At 44.1% G+C, this 17,273-nt stretch overlaps 1 protein-coding gene across 10 annotated transcripts in view; it reads right to left on the bottom strand.

Moving 5' to 3' along the window:
• The window catches only part of CTCF (CCCTC-binding factor), a 62,830-nt gene that overhangs the window by 42,327 nt on the left and 3,230 nt on the right, over window positions 1-17,273 (bottom strand). For 7 of the 10 annotated variants that reach the window (XM_089320276.1, XM_070062613.2, XM_089320278.1 and 4 more), the window contains exons 2-3: window positions 15,917-16,033; window positions 13,158-13,300 (exon numbers count right to left, since the gene is read on the bottom strand). Coding sequence is in view for 2 of the 10 variants with exons in the window: in XM_051846940.3 (XP_051702900.1) it covers window positions 13,158-13,163 (6 nt within the window). In the remaining 8 variants the exon portion in view is untranslated. The remainder of the gene's footprint in view (window positions 1-13,157; window positions 13,301-15,916; window positions 16,034-17,273) is intronic. The other 3 variants (XM_051846943.3, XM_070062615.2, XM_070062616.2) reach the window with 1 other exon arrangement.

Below are 17,273 nucleotides of genomic sequence, written 5' to 3'. Positions count from 1 at the left end.
GCTCTGGCCGTTGTGACCAATTGAGGAGTGAGCCAGTGAATGGTAGACCTCTCTCTCTCTGCCTCTCTTCAATCTGTGTAACTATGTCTTTCAAATAAATAAATCTTAAAAAAAAAAAAAAAAAAAGAAAGAAAGAAAATATATGCACCATCATCTTATCTGAGTTTAAGATTCATCAAAGGGCCGGCGCTGCGGCTCACTAGGCTAATCCTCCGCCTTGCAGCGCCAGCACACCGGGTTCTAGTCCCGGTTGGGGCGTCGGATTCTGTCCTGGTTGCCCCTCTTCCAGGCCAGCTCTCTGCTGTGGCCAGGGAGTGCAGTGGAGGATGGCCCAAGTGCTTGGGCCCTGCACCTCATGGAAGACCAGGATAAGTACCTGGCTCCTGCCATTGAATCAGTGTGGTGCGCCGGCTGCGGCAGCCATTGGAGGGTGAACCAACAGCAAAGGAAGACCTTTCTCTCTGTCTCTCTCTCTCACTGTCCACTCTGCCTGTCAAAAAAAAAAAAAAAAAAAAAAAAGATTCATCAAAGTTGGGGCTGGCAACTCATTTGGGCACCAGTTCAAAACCCAGCTGTTCCACTTCCGATCTAACTCCCTGCTAATGGGCCTGGGAAAGCAGCAGAGGATAGCCCAAGTGCTTGGCCCCCTGCCACCCACATAGGAGACCCGGATGAAGCTCCAGGCTTTGGCCTGGCCCAGCTCTGGTTACTGCAGCCATTGGGGAGTGATTCAATGGATGCAAGATGTCTCTCTCTCCCCTCTCCTAACTCTGCCTTTCAAAAAATTTTTTTTAAAGAATGGAGAGTAGAGACAATGATGAAGGCTAAGTAGAAAAATATTAGTGATTGTTTCTTGGTTATCAGGAACAGAAGGTGCCTTTATCTGAAGCAGCAATCACCTACTGAGTCACAGGTACAGCTCTTGATTTTCTTTTGACATTAACTTGAAAAAGAGCAGTTAGGACATTTTTGGTTGGTGGTAGGTGAGGAGGGGCAGAGATTAAAAAGAAAACAGAACTTTATAAGTTAAAAAAAAGTTAAGGGCATGCCAATATTTTGCTTTTTTAAATATATATCTTTAGTACAAAAATTTCATATATAAAATTATTAAATACCCATTTTATGCTTTGAGTATACTATTGAAGACTTTAAAAATGGGCAAGATGGGGGCAGCTGTTGTGGCAGAGCAGCTGGGTCACTGCTTGAAATGACTGCAACCCATTTTGGAATGCCTGGGTTCGAGATCTAGATTCATGACAGTGTTTTGCTAACAATCCCCTTGCCCATTTGTTAGCACTAAAAAAAAATACAGCCGGCGCCGCGGCTCACTAGGCTAATCCTCCACCTAGTGGCGCCGGCACACCGGGTTCTAGTCCCGGTCGGGGCGCCGGATTCTGTCCCGGTTGCCCCTCTTCCAGGCCAGCTCTCTGCTGTGGCCAGGGAGTGCAGTGGAGGATGGCCCAAGTGCTTGGGTCCTGCACCCCATGGGAGACCAGGATAAGTACCTGGCTCCTGGCTTCGGATCAGCGCAGTGCGCCGGCCGTACCTGCTGCGGCAGCCATTGGAGGGTGAACCAACGGCAAAAAGGAAGACCTTTCTCTCTCTCTCTCTCACTGTCCACTCTGCCTATCAAAAAAAAAAAAAAAAAAACAAAACAAAACAAAAAAAACTAAACAATTGTCCAATGACTATCTAAAAAAAAAAACTGTTTGAGAAGCTTTAAATCTAGGAAATACATACTAATAAAATGCTGTTAATGGCAAGAGTGAAAATTACTATAGAAGGAGGCCAAAGTGTTCTTTTGTTATGAAGAATAAGAGCTAACAAATCTTTCATTAAAAGGTGTCTGACGCTGACAGCAGAGATAATTTGCTTTCTTAAAAAAAAATTTAAAAAGTCCTAACTGCTCCTTTTCAAGTTAATGGAAGTAGTGGGGTATTAGGTTGCTGTACACTAGCAAAAATGTTATCTGGACTTCTAGGAGAGCAGAAAAAGCACAAAAACACAGGAGGCAGCTTCCAGTCAATGCGGAAGCATAGTGTTCACTCCCAGAGAAGCTTTGTTTCCCGTACAAGGCTTGGTTCTTAGAGCAGAGAGAAGAGCAAACAGCAGCTATGTTGCGATGTGCTGCAACCAGAGTCACCATACCTTCTACCACTCTGGCACAAAGGATGGCTTCCCTGCATGAAGAGGGGTTTCAAGGAAAGAAACTGCTATGGCTGGCTCTTCAAAGGATGGGATGGACCTTGGCAAGCAAATTACATTAAATAGGAACTTCCCAGCAGAGAGAATAATATGAAGAAAACTTAGATGTGTAGAATTAGACAAATTTTGTGAAGAGATTCCATAACTGAGTGGAACTATACTAAACCATCTCATTTATTGTGGTCTGGTTTACAAGGTTGTGTTCTAGCCCTTCCTTAAGGGTATATCAAACATTTATATATGGGGGAAAATCATTTATACATGAAACAGAAGACAATGCTTATCTGGTGCCATAGTATCAGAGACCGACTTCCAAGCACATGATGTTTCTCCCCGCTCTCTACAGCCTGAGTGACACTTTAGCTGGCACAGAGCAATCAAATACCTCACTCACTACTCCTTGCTTTTCCAAGGGTAACTATGATAGGGACCACCAGGTATCTCCTTGCCCCACTTCAAGCGCATATCCCTTGAAGCAATTCAGAATGACAATGAATTTGGAGCAGCCCTGCAGTCTTCATTACTTAGATTGAGAAAGACTGAGATCTGTGACAAGTCTATCACTTTGAAAAACATTATGAAACAAGAAGAAATTACCTAAACACCTAAAAACTAATTCAGATTTTTTTAGCAGCTACTATCTTAGTTCCCAAATCTAGTTTATATCAGAATTACCTAGAGAGCTTTACAAATTATAGATTCCAGAGACTCCAATTCAGCAGATTTGGAGTTGGGGATCTTTACTTTTTTATTTTTTAAGATTTTATTTATTTGGCCAGCGCTGCGGCTCAATAGGCTAATCCTCCGCCTGTGGCGCCAGCACCCTGGGTTCTAGTCCCGGTTGGAGCGCCGGATTCTGTCCCGGTTGCCTCTCTTCCAGGCCAGCTCTCTGCTGTGGCCAGGGAGTGCAGTGGAGGATGGCCCAGGTGCTTGGGCCCTGCACCCGCATGGGAGACCAGGAGAAGCATCTGGCTCCTGGCTTCGGATCGGCACAGTACTGGCCACAGCGGCCATTGGGGAGTGAACCAACGGAAAAGGAAGACCTTTCTCTCTGTCTCTCTCTCACTGTCCACTCTGCCTGTCAAAAAAAAAAAAAATATATATATATATATATGAAGATTTTATTTATTTGAGAGGCAGAATTACAGAGAGAGAGAGAGAAGGAGAGAGAGCTCTTCAATCTGCTGGTTTACTCCCCAAATGGCCACAATGGCCAGAGCTGGGCCGATCTGAAGCCAGGAGCCAGGAGCTTCTTCTGGGTCTCCCACATGGGTGCAGAGGCCCAAGCACTTCGGAGCCATCTTCCACAGCTTTCCAGCCAAAAGTAGAGATCTGGATTGGAGAGGAACATCCAGGACACTAACTGACACCCATATGGGATACCGGCACCAGAGGAAGAGCCTTAGGCAGCTATACTATACCACTGGCCCCTGGGAAGATATTTTTAAAGGCCCCCAGGTGATGAGCCAGAGTTGTGGCATAGCTAGTTAAGCCTCCACTTGCCATGCTGCATCCCATTTGGGTGCTGGTTCAAGACCCAGCTGCTCAACTTCCAATCCAGCTCCTTGCTAATTTGCCTGGGAAAGCAGCAGCAGATGGTCCTGCACCTACATGGGAGACCTGGAAGAATCTCCAGGCTCCTGGCTTTGTCCTGGCACAGCCTTGAACATTCAGTGAACCAGCAGATCAAAGATCTGTCTCTCTCTCCGTCTGTACTCTGCCTTTAAGATAAATAAAAACTAAATATTTAAAAAAAAAAAAAAAAAAGCCTTCAGGTGATTCCTATATAGAACCTACCCCAACCACTGTTTGGAAATGACTGACCCAGAATATAATAGCTTTTCATTCTAAATATGAATATCCAATGAATAAACTAAATGACCAATTTTCTAATGTGAGAATTTTCTGTTCATTCTGTAGATAAAATCTACAAAGCCCATCTCAAAACTGGTTATCATTCCATATAAGCAATAATGGAACATATGACTCAACAGTAAGTCCTGCAGTTTCCTGTCTACTTTGGGTATCTCAAAAATTAAACAATTTTGGGGCCAGCTCTGTGGCACAGGTTAGGCCTCTGCCTATGGCACTTGCATCCCATATAGGCACCAGTTTGAGCCCCAGCTGTTGCACTTCCAATCCAGCTCCCTGCTGGTGATCCCTCAAAAGCAGCAGAGGATGGCCCAAGTCCTTAGGCCCCTGCAGGCATTCCATATGGGCTCTGGTTTGTGTCCCAGCTGCTCCACTTGCGATCCAGTTCCCTGTTAATGGCATGGAAAAGCAGCAGAAGAAGGCTCAAGTGTTTGGGCTTCTGCTACCCATGTGGCAGACTTGGAAGAAGCTCCTGGCTTTGGCCTGGCCCAGCCCTGGGTGTTGAGGTGATCTGGGGAATGAACCAGTAGATGGAAGATCTCTGTCTCTCCCCCTTTCTTATAAATAAACAAATCAATCTTTATATTAAAAAAACTACTTAGTAGAATCAAGGCCATTTTTATGGTACAGGGGGTGTCCTATATGATTAACACTAAATCAGAAGCTAACAGTTTGAACAATGCACATCTGTACCAAACAGTAAAATGGTATAAGTAAATAGAATAACATGAAGTACAATTAAACAGTTAAAATATTTTTCAATAGAACAGTTAAAACATTTTTCAATAGAACAAAAAGAAATCTGAAAAACAGCAAAAAGGATAGACATGTACAGGACACAATACACACAGAAGTGTAAGCAACAAAACAAAATGTTACTCTGAATTAATATTAATTGATAAAACAACTGATTTGTCAAATTGGTTACTTTGTAAACATATGGATACAACTATAGAAAGGAAGATGGGGGCAACAGATTTACCAAGATATTTGAGGTACAGGAGAATATACATTTACAAACACCAAAAAGACACAAACCACAGGGGAAGCAACAAAGACCTTGTCTGGCAAGGAGACAAAGAAAAACTACAAAATAGAGGCCGGCGCCGTGGCTCAATAGGCTAATCCTCCACCTAGCGGCGCCGGCACACCGGGTTCTAGTCCTGGTCGGGGCGCCGGATTCTGTCCCGGTTGCCCCTCTTCCAGGCCAGCTCTCTGCTGTGGCCAGGGAGTGCAGTGGAAGATGGCCCAAGTGCTTGGGCCCTGCACCCCATGAGAGACCAGGATAAGTACCTGGCTCCTGCCATCGGATCAGCGCGGTACGCCGGCCGCGGCGGCCACTGGAGGGTGAACCAACGGCAAGGAAGACCTTTCTCTCTCTCTCTCTCACTGTCCACTCTGCCTGTCAAAAAATTAAAAAATAAATAAAGAAAAGAAAAGAAAAGAAAAGAAAAACTACAAAATAAAAATTTTTTGGAAAGCAAACAGTCATTACTGTTTTATAATCTCAACATATATTTACAAAATTCAAAATGGGAATAGAAAAGTTTTAAGATACAAATAAAGAGGCCAGGTCGGTTCTAAGATGGTAGAATAGGGAGGGAGCTTACTGATCTAGTCCAGGAGAAGATAGTTTAATAAAAGTGGAGACAGTGTAGTCTCAGGGAAGAGTTAGGGAAAAAACGGCAGAGGAAACTCTTCCTTAATTAGAGGGACACAGTGGACCCACATGGAGGGCGCAGGGGCCCATTGCTCGGGACTCTAGCTGCCAAGAGCCTCCACACCAGCGCTGGAAAGTGAGAGATCACCTTGAACATACTTTGAAATCGGGATGTTTCCTGAAAATCACAGTATTTGTACTTGTAAATAAATGTATTTGCATATTACACCTTCCTCAATTGCTTCTCTGTGTGGATGTAATACTGTTCATTTATCAATTTTTGGACATCAGTTTTTTTTCAATGTTATGTTATTAAAAACAAGTATACAATTTTTAAAATTTAAAAACACACACACACACACACACACACACACACAAAGGGGCCAGCATTGTGGCCCAGTAGGTTAAGCTGCCGTCTGCGACACCAGAATCCCATAAGGGTGCTACCTTGAGTCCCAGCTGCTCTGCTTCTGATCCAGCTCACTGCTAATGTTGTCTGGGAAGACAGCGGCAGATGGTATGTGGGAGACCTGGATTGAGTTCTAGGCTCCTGGCTTTGGCCTGGTCCAGCCCTGGCCATTGTGGCGATTTGGGGAGTGAACCAACAGATCAAAGATCTCTCTACCTCTGTCTTTCAAATAAAGTCTTTAAAAAAAAAAAAAAAAAAAGACACAAAACAGAAACACTAAAAAGAACTGGCATGCCCTCTATTATAGGACAGTTCTACATCACATCTGTGTGAACCTAAATACCTTGTAGTTGCTCTTTTGTGTGTTTTTAAAATTTATATGGAAGGCAGGCCGGCACCGCGGCTCACTAGGCTAATCCTCCGCCTTGCGGCACGGGCACACCGGGTTCTAGTCCCGGTCGGGGCGCCGGATTCTGTCCCGGTTGCCCCTCTTCCAGGCCAGCTCTCTGCTGTGGCCTGTGCTTGGGCCCTGCACTCCATGGGAGACCAGGATAAGCACCTGGCTCCTGCCATCCGATCAGCGCGGTGCGCCAGCTGCAGCGCGCCGGCCGCGGCGGCCATTGGAGGGTGAACCAACGGCAAAGGAAGACCTTTCTCTCTGTCTCTCTCTCTCACTGTCCACTCTGCCTGTCCAGAAAAAATAAATAAATAAAAAAAATTTTTTTATATGGAAGGCAGAGAGAGACAGACACGAGGAGAGACAGAAAAGACACAAGAGAGATCTCCCACCAGCTGGTTCTCTCTCCAATGCCTACAACAAGTTAGGCTGGGTCAGTTCGAAGTCAGGAGGTATAAATGCACATGTGGGTTTCCCACATGAGCAGCCTGGACCCAAGTACTTGAGCCATCACCTGTTGCCTCCTAGGGTACCCAGGAAACTGCTTTTGGGAACAGAGCTGGGACTCGAACCCAGGCACTCTAATAGGGGTTGTGGACATCCCAAGCAGTGTCTTAAACCCTACACCAAAATGCCCACTATTGTGCCTGCTTTAAAAAAATTATTTAGGGCTGGCATGGCACAGCCAGTTAAGCTGCCAGCATTCCATATTGGGAATCAGTTTGAATATTCATTACTCCACTTCCAATTTAACGCGCCTGGGAAAGCAGTGGAGAATGGTCCAAACACTTGGGGGGCTCCTGCATCCACATGGGAGACATGAAGGAATCTCCTGGCTCTGGCTGTTGTGGCCACTTGGGGAGTGAACCAGCTGATGGAAGACCTCTCTCTGTAACTCTGCCTTCCAAATAAATAAAACAAATCTTTAAAATAAATTATTTCAGGGCAGCGCTGTGGCGCAGTGGGTTAAAGCCCCAGCCTGCAGTGCCGGTATCAATATGTGATATTGAATTCATGCTTGAGTTCCCACTGCTCCATTTCCAATCCAGCTTCCTACTGGTATGCCTGGGAAAGCATCAGAGGATGGCCCAAGTCCTTGGGCCCTTGTACCCATGTGCAAGATCTAGAGGGAGCTCATGGCTCCAGATTGGCTCATCTCTAGTTGTTGCAGCCATTTAGGAAATGGGCCACAGACGGAAGAACTCTGTCTCTATCTCTCTATATAACCCTGTCTTTCAAATAAATAAAATAAAGATTTATTTTAAAAATTACTTTAAAAATTTGAGGGGCCAATACCATGGCATAGAAAGTTAAGTCTCCGCCCACAGTGCCAACATACCATACAGGCGCAGGTTTGAATCTTGGCTGCTCCATTTCTGATCTAGTTCCCCACTGATGTGCTTGGGAAAGCAGCAGAAGACAGCCCGGGTGCTTGGGCTCCTGTACCTAAATGGGAGATCCAGAAAAATCTGGCTCCTGGCTTCAGCCTGGCACAGCCCCGGCCATTGTGGCTATTTGGGGAGTGAATTAGCAGATGGAAGATATCTCTCTCTGCCTTTCAAATAAATAAAGTAAATATTTTAAAAGAATAATTTATTTGAAAGGCAGGGAGACAGACACAAACAGAGAGGTAGTCTATCCGTTGGTTCATTCCCCCAAACGCTCAACAGCCAGGGCTGGACCAGGCTAAAGCCAGGAGCCCAGAACTCCACCTATTTCTCCCACTTAAGTGGCAGGGACCCAAGCACTTGAGCCATCACCTGCTACCTCTCGGGTACATTAGTAGGAAGCTGGAATAGAAGTGAAGGTGCCAGAACTAGCACGTGCACTCTATTTAAAGAGAGAGAGAATCTTCTACCCACTGGTTCACTCCCTAAATGGCTACAATGACCAGGGCTGGGATAAGCCAAAGCCAGGAGGCCTCTGGGTCTCCTAAGTGGATGCAAGATCTTAAGCACTTGGGCAATCTTCCACAGCCTTTCCCAGGCTATTAGCACAGAGCTGGATCAGATGTGAAGCAGCCAGGACTTGAACTGGCACCTATATGGGATGCCAGCACTGAAAGCAGTGGCTTAACCCACTATACCACAATGCCATTCTCTGAACGTGATCTCTCATATGGGATGTGGGAGTTGCAAGTGGCAGCCCAACCCACTATACCACAACGCCTGACAAGGCAGCTATTTCAAAATTTCTTCTACCAAACTTTTTAAAAGATTTATTTCTTTAGTTGAGACGCAGAGTTACTGACAGAGAGAGGGGGAAAGAGAAAGAGAGAGGTCTTCCATGTACTGGTTCATTCCCCAAATGGCTACAATGGCTGGAACTGGGCCAATCTAAAGCCAGGAGTTTCTCCTGGGTCTCTCATGTGGATGCAGGGGCCCAAGAACTTGAGCCAGCTTCTCTGCTTTCCCAGCTGCATTAGCAGGGAGCTGGATTGCAAGTGGAGCAGCAGGGACTTAAACAGGCACCCATGTGGGATGCTGGCACCACAGGTGGAGCCACCACAGCACTGGCCCCTCAAACTTACCTTTTAATTCCATATTTCCATAAACATCTCTTAAATACCCTTCTATATGCTACTTAACATCCAATAATAATAGTTCATAGTAATTTGAAGTAACATAGGGTAAGTAACAGGGAAAATGTTCATAAATATAACATGAGGAAATGTTAGCAAGAAAGGTGCAGAACAGCAATCTTAGTTTTTAAAAAAATAAAACATAGTAAGATTACCTGGACAAAAAGCAACTCTGGTGAGCTGTCTTACCTTCAGTCTCATAGACTTAAGATGTAATATCTTTCCTAAACAAATGCAATGGTCTTCCGACTAGTTTCCCTGCTTCCCCTTCTTGCTCTTACTACCTCATGTTTTTCACACCAGGGTCACAGTATAAATCTATTTAATCAGTACCACCAGAGGACACTTTCCTTCTGAAATTTCCCAGGCTTAAAATTCCTAGGCTTGGGGTCAGCACTCTAGCACAGGGGGTTAAACAGTTGTCTGCAGTACCAGCATCCCATACTGAGAGTCAATTCGAGTCTTGGCTGCTCCACTTCTGATCCTAATTCCCGCTAATGTACCTTGGAAAACAATGGAAGATGCACCCACATGGGAGACTGGGATGAAGCTTCTGGCTCTTGGTTTCATCCTGGCTCAGCCCCAGCCATGGGGCCACTGGAGAGTGAACCAGCAGATGGAAGATCTCTCTGTGTGTCTCTCTCCTCTCTCTGTAACTCTGTCTTTCAAATAATAATTAAAAAAAATTCCAGGGCCAGCACTGTGACATAGTTGGTAAAGCTACTGCCTGCAGCCTCAACATCCCATCTGGGTGCCAGTTCCAGTTCCAGCTGCTCCACTTCCAATCCAGCTCTCTGCTATGGCCTGGGAAAGCAGTAGAAGATGGCCCACGTCCTTGGGCTGCTGACCCCGCCTGCAAGACCCGGAAGAAGCTCCTGGCTCCTGGCTTCAGATCAGTTCAGGTCCGTCCACAGTGGCCATTTGGGGAAGTGAACCAATGGAAAGATCTCTCTCTCTCTCTCTCTCTCTCTCTCTCTCGGCAGACAGATACACACAATCTCCCATACATTCCCTCCCAAAAAGTTCACAAAAGCCAGGGCTAGGCCGGGCCAAAGCCAAGAGCCCAGAACTCAATCACTCAATCTAAGTCTCCTACATGAGTGGCAGGGGCCCAGGTCTTTGACTCATCACCTGTGGCCTCCCAAGGTGAACAGTATCAGGGAGCTGGAATGGAAGCAGACTCAAACCTAAGGACTTCAATATAGAATGTGAATTAATAACTGCCAAATGTTGGTTCCCTACTTATATCCAGTCATCTCCCCAAATATACGTATCTCACGTGAGACTTACTATACACACAGTTTTGAGAATCTGCTTTTATGTGGCATGTCTACAATATCTTACAGTATTTTCTATATGACTTAGGACATTTTATTATACAGATGTATCACAATGTTAAATACATTGTCTTAACTAATTTAGAAAACAAGAAAAATTTACTTTTTTTTTATTTGACAGGCAGAGCTAGACAGAGAGAGAGAGACAGACAGACAGACAGAGAGAAAGGTCTTCCTTCTGTTGGTTCACCCCCTAAATGGCTGCTACGGCCAGTGCACTGAACCAATCTGAAGCCAGGAGCCGGGTACTTCCTCCTGGTCTCCCGTGCAGGAGCCCAAGCACTTGGGCCATCCTCCACTGCCTTCCTGGGCCACAGCAGAGAGCTGGACTGGAAGAGGAGCAACCGGGACTAGAACCCAGCGCCCATATGGGATGCCAGCGCCATAGGCGGAGGATTAACCAAGTGAGCCACGACGCCCAGCCCTCAAAAATTTACATTTTAAAATAACTGTTTTACAAACTATGCAAAGCCAAGAAAAAGACTCTCTAAACTAAACCACCCTCAAACCAGCTTTTTTGTTTTGCTTTGACTAGTGCTCTAATGTCTGTTTCGTCTATCAGGCATTCATTCATATACTTATTTACTGAGCTCCTGCTATGTACCACCAGGTTTCTGATTGGGTTTTTCTTTACTTTTATTCCACAATTTTTTTTGTTTATTTTGTACTATGCTTTAAAATAAAAAACCTTCCTCTTAAGTGTTTTGTTAGTCAAAAGTCTTCCTATTCATCTTTTCCTGAAGGTTATTGTGTATCACACATGATACGATCCTGTTCACTTTATTGTTCAACAGCTGTTTGTTGTTGTTGTTGTTGTTGTTTTAATTCATTTATTTGAAAGGCAGTTACAGAAAGGCAGAGGCAGAGAGAGGTCTTCCATTTACTGGTTCATTCCCCAAATATCTGCAAGGGCCGGAGCTGGGCCGATTTGAAGCCAGGAGCTTCTTCCAAGTTTCCCACGTGGGTGCAGGGGCCCAAGGACTTGGGCCATCTTCTACTGCTTTCCCAGGCCATAGCAGAGAGCTGGATTGGAAGTGGGGCAGCTGGGACTTGAACCAGTGACCATATGGGATGCTGGCATTGCAGGCAGCAGCTTTACCCACTACGCCACAATGTCAGCCCTGCTCATAGATTTTCTAATAAATCTAGCCTACTTGCCTCATCCTCAACACTTGAATTTAGGTTAACTTTTTTTTTTTTTTTTTTTTTTTGACAGGCAGAGTGGACAGTGAGAGAGAGAGAGAGAGAGAGAAAGGTCTTCCTTTTGCCGTTGGTTCACCCTCCAATGGCCGCGCTGATCCGATGGCAGGAGCCAGGTACTTATCCTGGTCTCCCATGGGGTGCAGGGCCCAAGGACTTGGGCCATCCTCCACTGCACTCCCTGGCCACAGCAGAGAGCTGGCCTGGAAGAGGGGCAACCGGGACAGAATCCGGCGCCCTGACCGGGACTAGAACCCGGTGTGCCGGTGCCGCAAGGCGGAGGATTAGCCTAGTGAGCCGCGGCGCCGGCCTAGGTTGTTTAACTTTTATATTGCTGGATGCTTATCACTGTTCAGTTTAATGCAAAACATATCCAACAACCAACTATTTGAAGGTCAAAACTGGGGCCAGCATTGTGTTGTGACACTGGCATCCCATATTGGAGCACTGTCAAGTTTCAGTGGCTCCACTTCTGATCCAGCTCACTGCTAATACTCCTGGGAAGGCAGCGAAAGGCTTGCTTCCCTTGTGCTTGGTTCCCCTTGCACCTACCTAGTACACCTGGGTGGAGTTGCAGGCTCCTGGCCTCAACCTGGCCCAGCCCTGGCCATTGTGGCCATTTGAGGAGTGAATCAGTGGATGAAAGATCTCTCTCTGTAAAAAATTTTGCCCTTCAAGTAAATAAACTTTAAAAAAATTCACAGAAATTTCTTTTATGAAAAAATTATCCATGTTATCTCAAGACTTTTTGCCCCAAAATAAGTTTCTGAGACACAAAGACAGAGCTCCCATTTTGCTGGTTTACTCCCCAAATATGCGTGTATGTATGTGAGAAAGACAGAGAGAGAGGAAACAGCCATCTACTGATTTACCCCCCAAATTGGGAGGGGGAGAGAATGAGATAGACAGACATGGGCTACCCATATTAGAGGGGCAGGTTAGCAGGTTAGAGTCCTGGCTGCTTCCCCTACTAATGTGCTTGGGAAGGCAGTGGATGATGGTCCAAGTGCACAGGATCCTGCCACCCATGTGGGAGACCCACATGGAGTTCATGACTCCTGGTTCAGCCTGTTCCAGCCCTTGCTGTTGTGGCCATTTGGGAAGTGAACCAGTAGATGGAAAATCTGCCTCTCCTTTCTGTTGCTCTGCCTTTCAAATAATAAATAAATCTAAAAAACAAATAGTGCTCCCATCTACTGGTTCACTTTCCAACTGAGAAACAGAGACTGAGACAGACGGAACTCCTGTCCACTGGTTCACTCCACAAATATCCACAAAAGCTGGAGGCTGGGCCAGACTGAAATCAAGAGCTAGAACCTCCATCCAGGTCTCCCATTTGGGTAGCAGGGACTTAAGTACTTGAGCCATCACCTACTGCATCCCAGGGCCCATATTTACAGGAAGCTACAATCAGAAACAGAGCCAGAACCACAAACCAAGACACTCCAACATGTGGTATCCCAACCAGCATCTCAAACAAGGGGCCAATCACCTACCCCCATTTTCCACAAACTTTTGGTTTGAAGTATCCTTATATTGCAGATACAGCACAGGCACAACTGGGTTGATCCAGCTCAGATCATTTCAGAGAAAGTCACACTTCAGTACATTTAGAACCAATCAGATTGAAGTATAAAACCTGTATTCAAAGAACAGGTACTATCAATACAGAAAATGTTAATTCTTAAGTGCTACCTACATTAACAGCAATTTATTAAGTAACAGTACTCATAATTCTAAAAAGCACAGAACACTTATAAATAGCTGCTTTTGAAGAATTATCTTAGGAGTCACAGGTCCTAGCTTAGAATTGTGTCAATAAAAAATATTTTTAAAATTTGTTTCCATTTATTTGAAAGGCAGACAGTGAGATCCTCCATTTGCTGGTTCTCTCTCCAAATGCCCACAACAGCTAGTGCTAGGCCAGGCCAAAGCCACAACCTAGAACGTAAAATCCAGGTCTCCCAAGTGGGTGGCAGGGACCCAGGTGGTCAATATGTTCTAGCTTTAGAAGTGGGATTATCAGCACTAGCACCACAGTCATCATCTGGTGCCTCCCACCCTGCACATTAGCAGGAAGCCAGAATTTGGAAGCAAAGCCAGGACTCAAATCCCAGCACTCAGATATGGAATGTGAGCATTCGAAGTCGTGTCTTAACCCAAGCCATGTCTTAACCACTGAGCCAAACACCCACCCCAGAATTTAGCTATTTTAAAGACACTGATTTCTATTGGGGGTTCAGTCTTTCCTCTTTTAAATCATAATCTTTTTGTCATTGCAATGGTCTTGAAGACACTCCTGACAAGGTCCAGTTATCTATTGCTGCCTACCAATCTGTCTTGTATGCATCAGGCATGTGGAGGAATTATGTGTGCAAGCAAACATCAACTAATACAAACTAACTTCTATATACCACAGACTACTACAGGGACAAAGAAAGAAGTTGTTCTGTAACTCAAACATTTCTTCTCAAATGTTTCCACTCTGGTACCTATACTGAAAGCACTTCCTTCCTTCAGGCACATGCACCTCATTTTGTTGAAGATAAGTGTTATCTCAGTCATATGCTTTACGTTCTGTTCCAAAAAATGTTATTTGTTTAAGTATAATAATATTTTAATTATTTAACAGTGAAATTACTTAATCCACTGCCCTCTCAGCTGGCATAATTGAGACTCCAAGATGGGTCATGCTTATCTTCTGGCTTCAAATACCCCAGAAAGAGGGTGGCTGTTTAGCCTAGTGGTTAAGATGTCTGCATTCCACATCAGCTTGATAACTTGATTCCAGCTTTCCTGGGAGGCAGTGGTGATGGCTCAGAGTAATGAGTTTCTATTACCAACAGGAAAGGCCTGAATTGATTTCCTGGCTCCTGGCCTCAGCCCTGACCCAGGCCCAGCCTGTTCCAAGTATTTGGGAAAGTGCACCAGCAGATGGGAGCTCTCACTGTCTGCCTCACAAATAAAGTACCCCAGAACAACATCACTTTGTACCCTGAGGGTACTCATATCCCAGTTTGAGAAACAGAAATCCAAACAATTCAGCTACTCACAACACTTGAAACTAGTCAATATATGTTCCTATAATCCCATCCTAGCCTTCAGAATTTGGAGATGGGATTATTAGCACTAGCATCACAGTTTTTCAAATCAGTACTGTCTCTCTTTTCAGCAGCTTATTGTTAGCACTGTGTGTCAACACTCCTCAGAGAACCTGCAGGGCACAGTCATTCCTGGTAGAACACATACACATATACCTTGTCCTTTCCATCTAGAAAGATACCAAGGTGCCCATTTGAAAAAACAGAGGTCTGAAGAATAGCAGAGCTTTCCTTCCTGTGTCCTTCCTTCTCTCTATCTGCTGCAGGCACAGCTTATAAGAAAGATCTTAGTAGTCACTTAGATGATTCATGCATATAAGCTTATCTAATTTTAGCATTTGTAATTTCCACTTCTATAGTCCTTTCTGCCTTTACACAGTGCAACCAAATCATTTTCACATTTTTCTAGGGACAACAGAGATATGTTTTCTGGTAGCCTGAGATACATCATTTTTATACCCAGAACTCTACTTATTTATGAGAAACCAAATAGAATAGACCCCAACAATTGTGAGGGGCCCGTTCCACATTCCCTATGATGTTCATTATATTTTACAGCAGAAATCGTAGGCTAAAGCAAATTAGTAACAATTGTCATGCTCCGATACAAACACAGGACATCAACTAGACCATCTCAAATTAATGAAGACAACTGTTATCCAGGATACCAGCTTCACTAAGAACAGGATTCCATATGTTCCTTATCAAAATTACAAATTACCACATGCCACAAACCTTTCAGGTCATTTGCTGATAGTCAAAATATACATTTTACACTTCATCTTAGCCGAAAGGCCAAGCAGCAATAACGTATACATTCTAAAGGTTTTTATACAAAAGCAGCCACAATTTCCTAAGGTCTTTCTATGTACTTGCACAGAATGGTACTTAATACTTTACAAACATGCTCATTAACCCCAAGAATAGCCTCTGAGATTGGCATCATTATCTCACAAATGAGGACTGTAGGAGTGGACAGGTTAAGTAACTCGCCTGGTGTCACCCAGCTAGTATGTGGCAGCGATTCAAACTAAGATTTCTGACTACAGAAGTAAACCTTGTATGCTTGCAATAACCTGATGTCTTGGATCCCCTATACTGCAGGAGTCATACTACTCCCATTTTTAACAGCAAGAAATGCAAATAGCATTTACCTCTCCGTGGCTGCAAAGTCAGTTGGAGGAGGGAAAACAGAAACCAGCTCTCAAGCTCCCGGTCAGCAATCTGTCCACTAGTGCATCTTGTTCTTTGGCCCCCGGTCCGTGATCATTCTAAAAGAGAAGCATTAATCATTTTATGACACACTGAATTCACACAAATGCAGACAGTATAAAAAACAAAACCGGGGCAGGCTTTACAGTGTAGGTTAAACTGCTGCTTAGGATGCTTGCATCCCACACCGGAGTATAAGTTGAAGTCCTAGCTACTCCACTTCCAATCCAGATCCCTGCTAATGTGCCTGGAAAACAGCAGCAGCAACAGCAACAACAACAATATAAATGGTTCCGGTACTTGAGTTCTTGCCACCAATGTGAGAGACCCAGATGGAGTTCCTGGCTCCTGGTTTCAGCCTGGTCCAACCTAGCTCTTAAGGTCATCTGGGGAGTAAACCAGTGGATGGAAGACCTCTCCCCCTCAATCTCTGTTTTTCTGCCTTTTAAACAAATAAATAATCTTTAGAAACAGCAACAAAAACTAAAGATTGATAAAATTGGAGGAAAAATACTTCTGTTAAAGCTACATCACTAATTGAGCCATTTTATAAATGCCTGCTAAGCCAATACAAAATATTCACTTATTTTAGACATTTGTTGGATAAAGAACTCGAGATTTGTTATTATCAAAATAGCATTCCATCATTTCTATGTCACATGCATTCAATTACCAAAAAATTATTAGCTTTTTAACAGCCCTTTTACAGCTAGTTTACACCACAAGTAAAGACTGTACTTTTCTGTTTAATAAGGTGATTACAGGGGGTAAGCTTTCACTGACTTTTGAAAATCCTGGAAACACAGCAATAAAATAGCATTTTAGATCAAACAATGGAATGCCATGTTAGATGACTTTTTTCCTCCCTAACCTACAAAATGAACCATCAAGCTTCAAGCAACAGAAGAGGAACTTGTCCCTTAAAAAAAATAAAAGAGTTCCAAGTGAAATTAAAAAGCTAAATTTTAATTAAGAGTTTCCAAAGAATTTGGCCCAAGACATAGAATTACAAGGATATCCATTTCATAACCATCCCACAAAACTGGTATTTTCTTAGATGACATTAAAGAAAAAATAAGTCTCCCTTATTGAGAGGCAATGTATAGTAACACAAACAGGGAATCAGTGTTTAGCCCAAGAAACACTTTTGTTTTGGAGTTTATGTATTAACACTAACATGCCTTTAAGGGAATGCAATTTTATGCCCTGAAAATTCTAAGGATCTCCCCAAATGAAAATCGAATGTGGAAAAAATATATCACTACTCTTGGGCTATGTATCAGCAGTCCACATAGGTTG

Source organism: Oryctolagus cuniculus, chromosome 18, assembly GCF_051225735.1.
Source record: "Oryctolagus cuniculus isolate XC-2025 breed Fujian yellow rabbit chromosome 18, ASM5122573v1, whole genome shotgun sequence".
In the NCBI taxonomy this organism is placed as follows: Eukaryota; Metazoa; Chordata; class Mammalia; order Lagomorpha; family Leporidae; genus Oryctolagus; species Oryctolagus cuniculus.
Note: the sequence above shows the minus strand (reverse complement) of the source record. Positions and strands in the feature narration are given on the sequence as shown.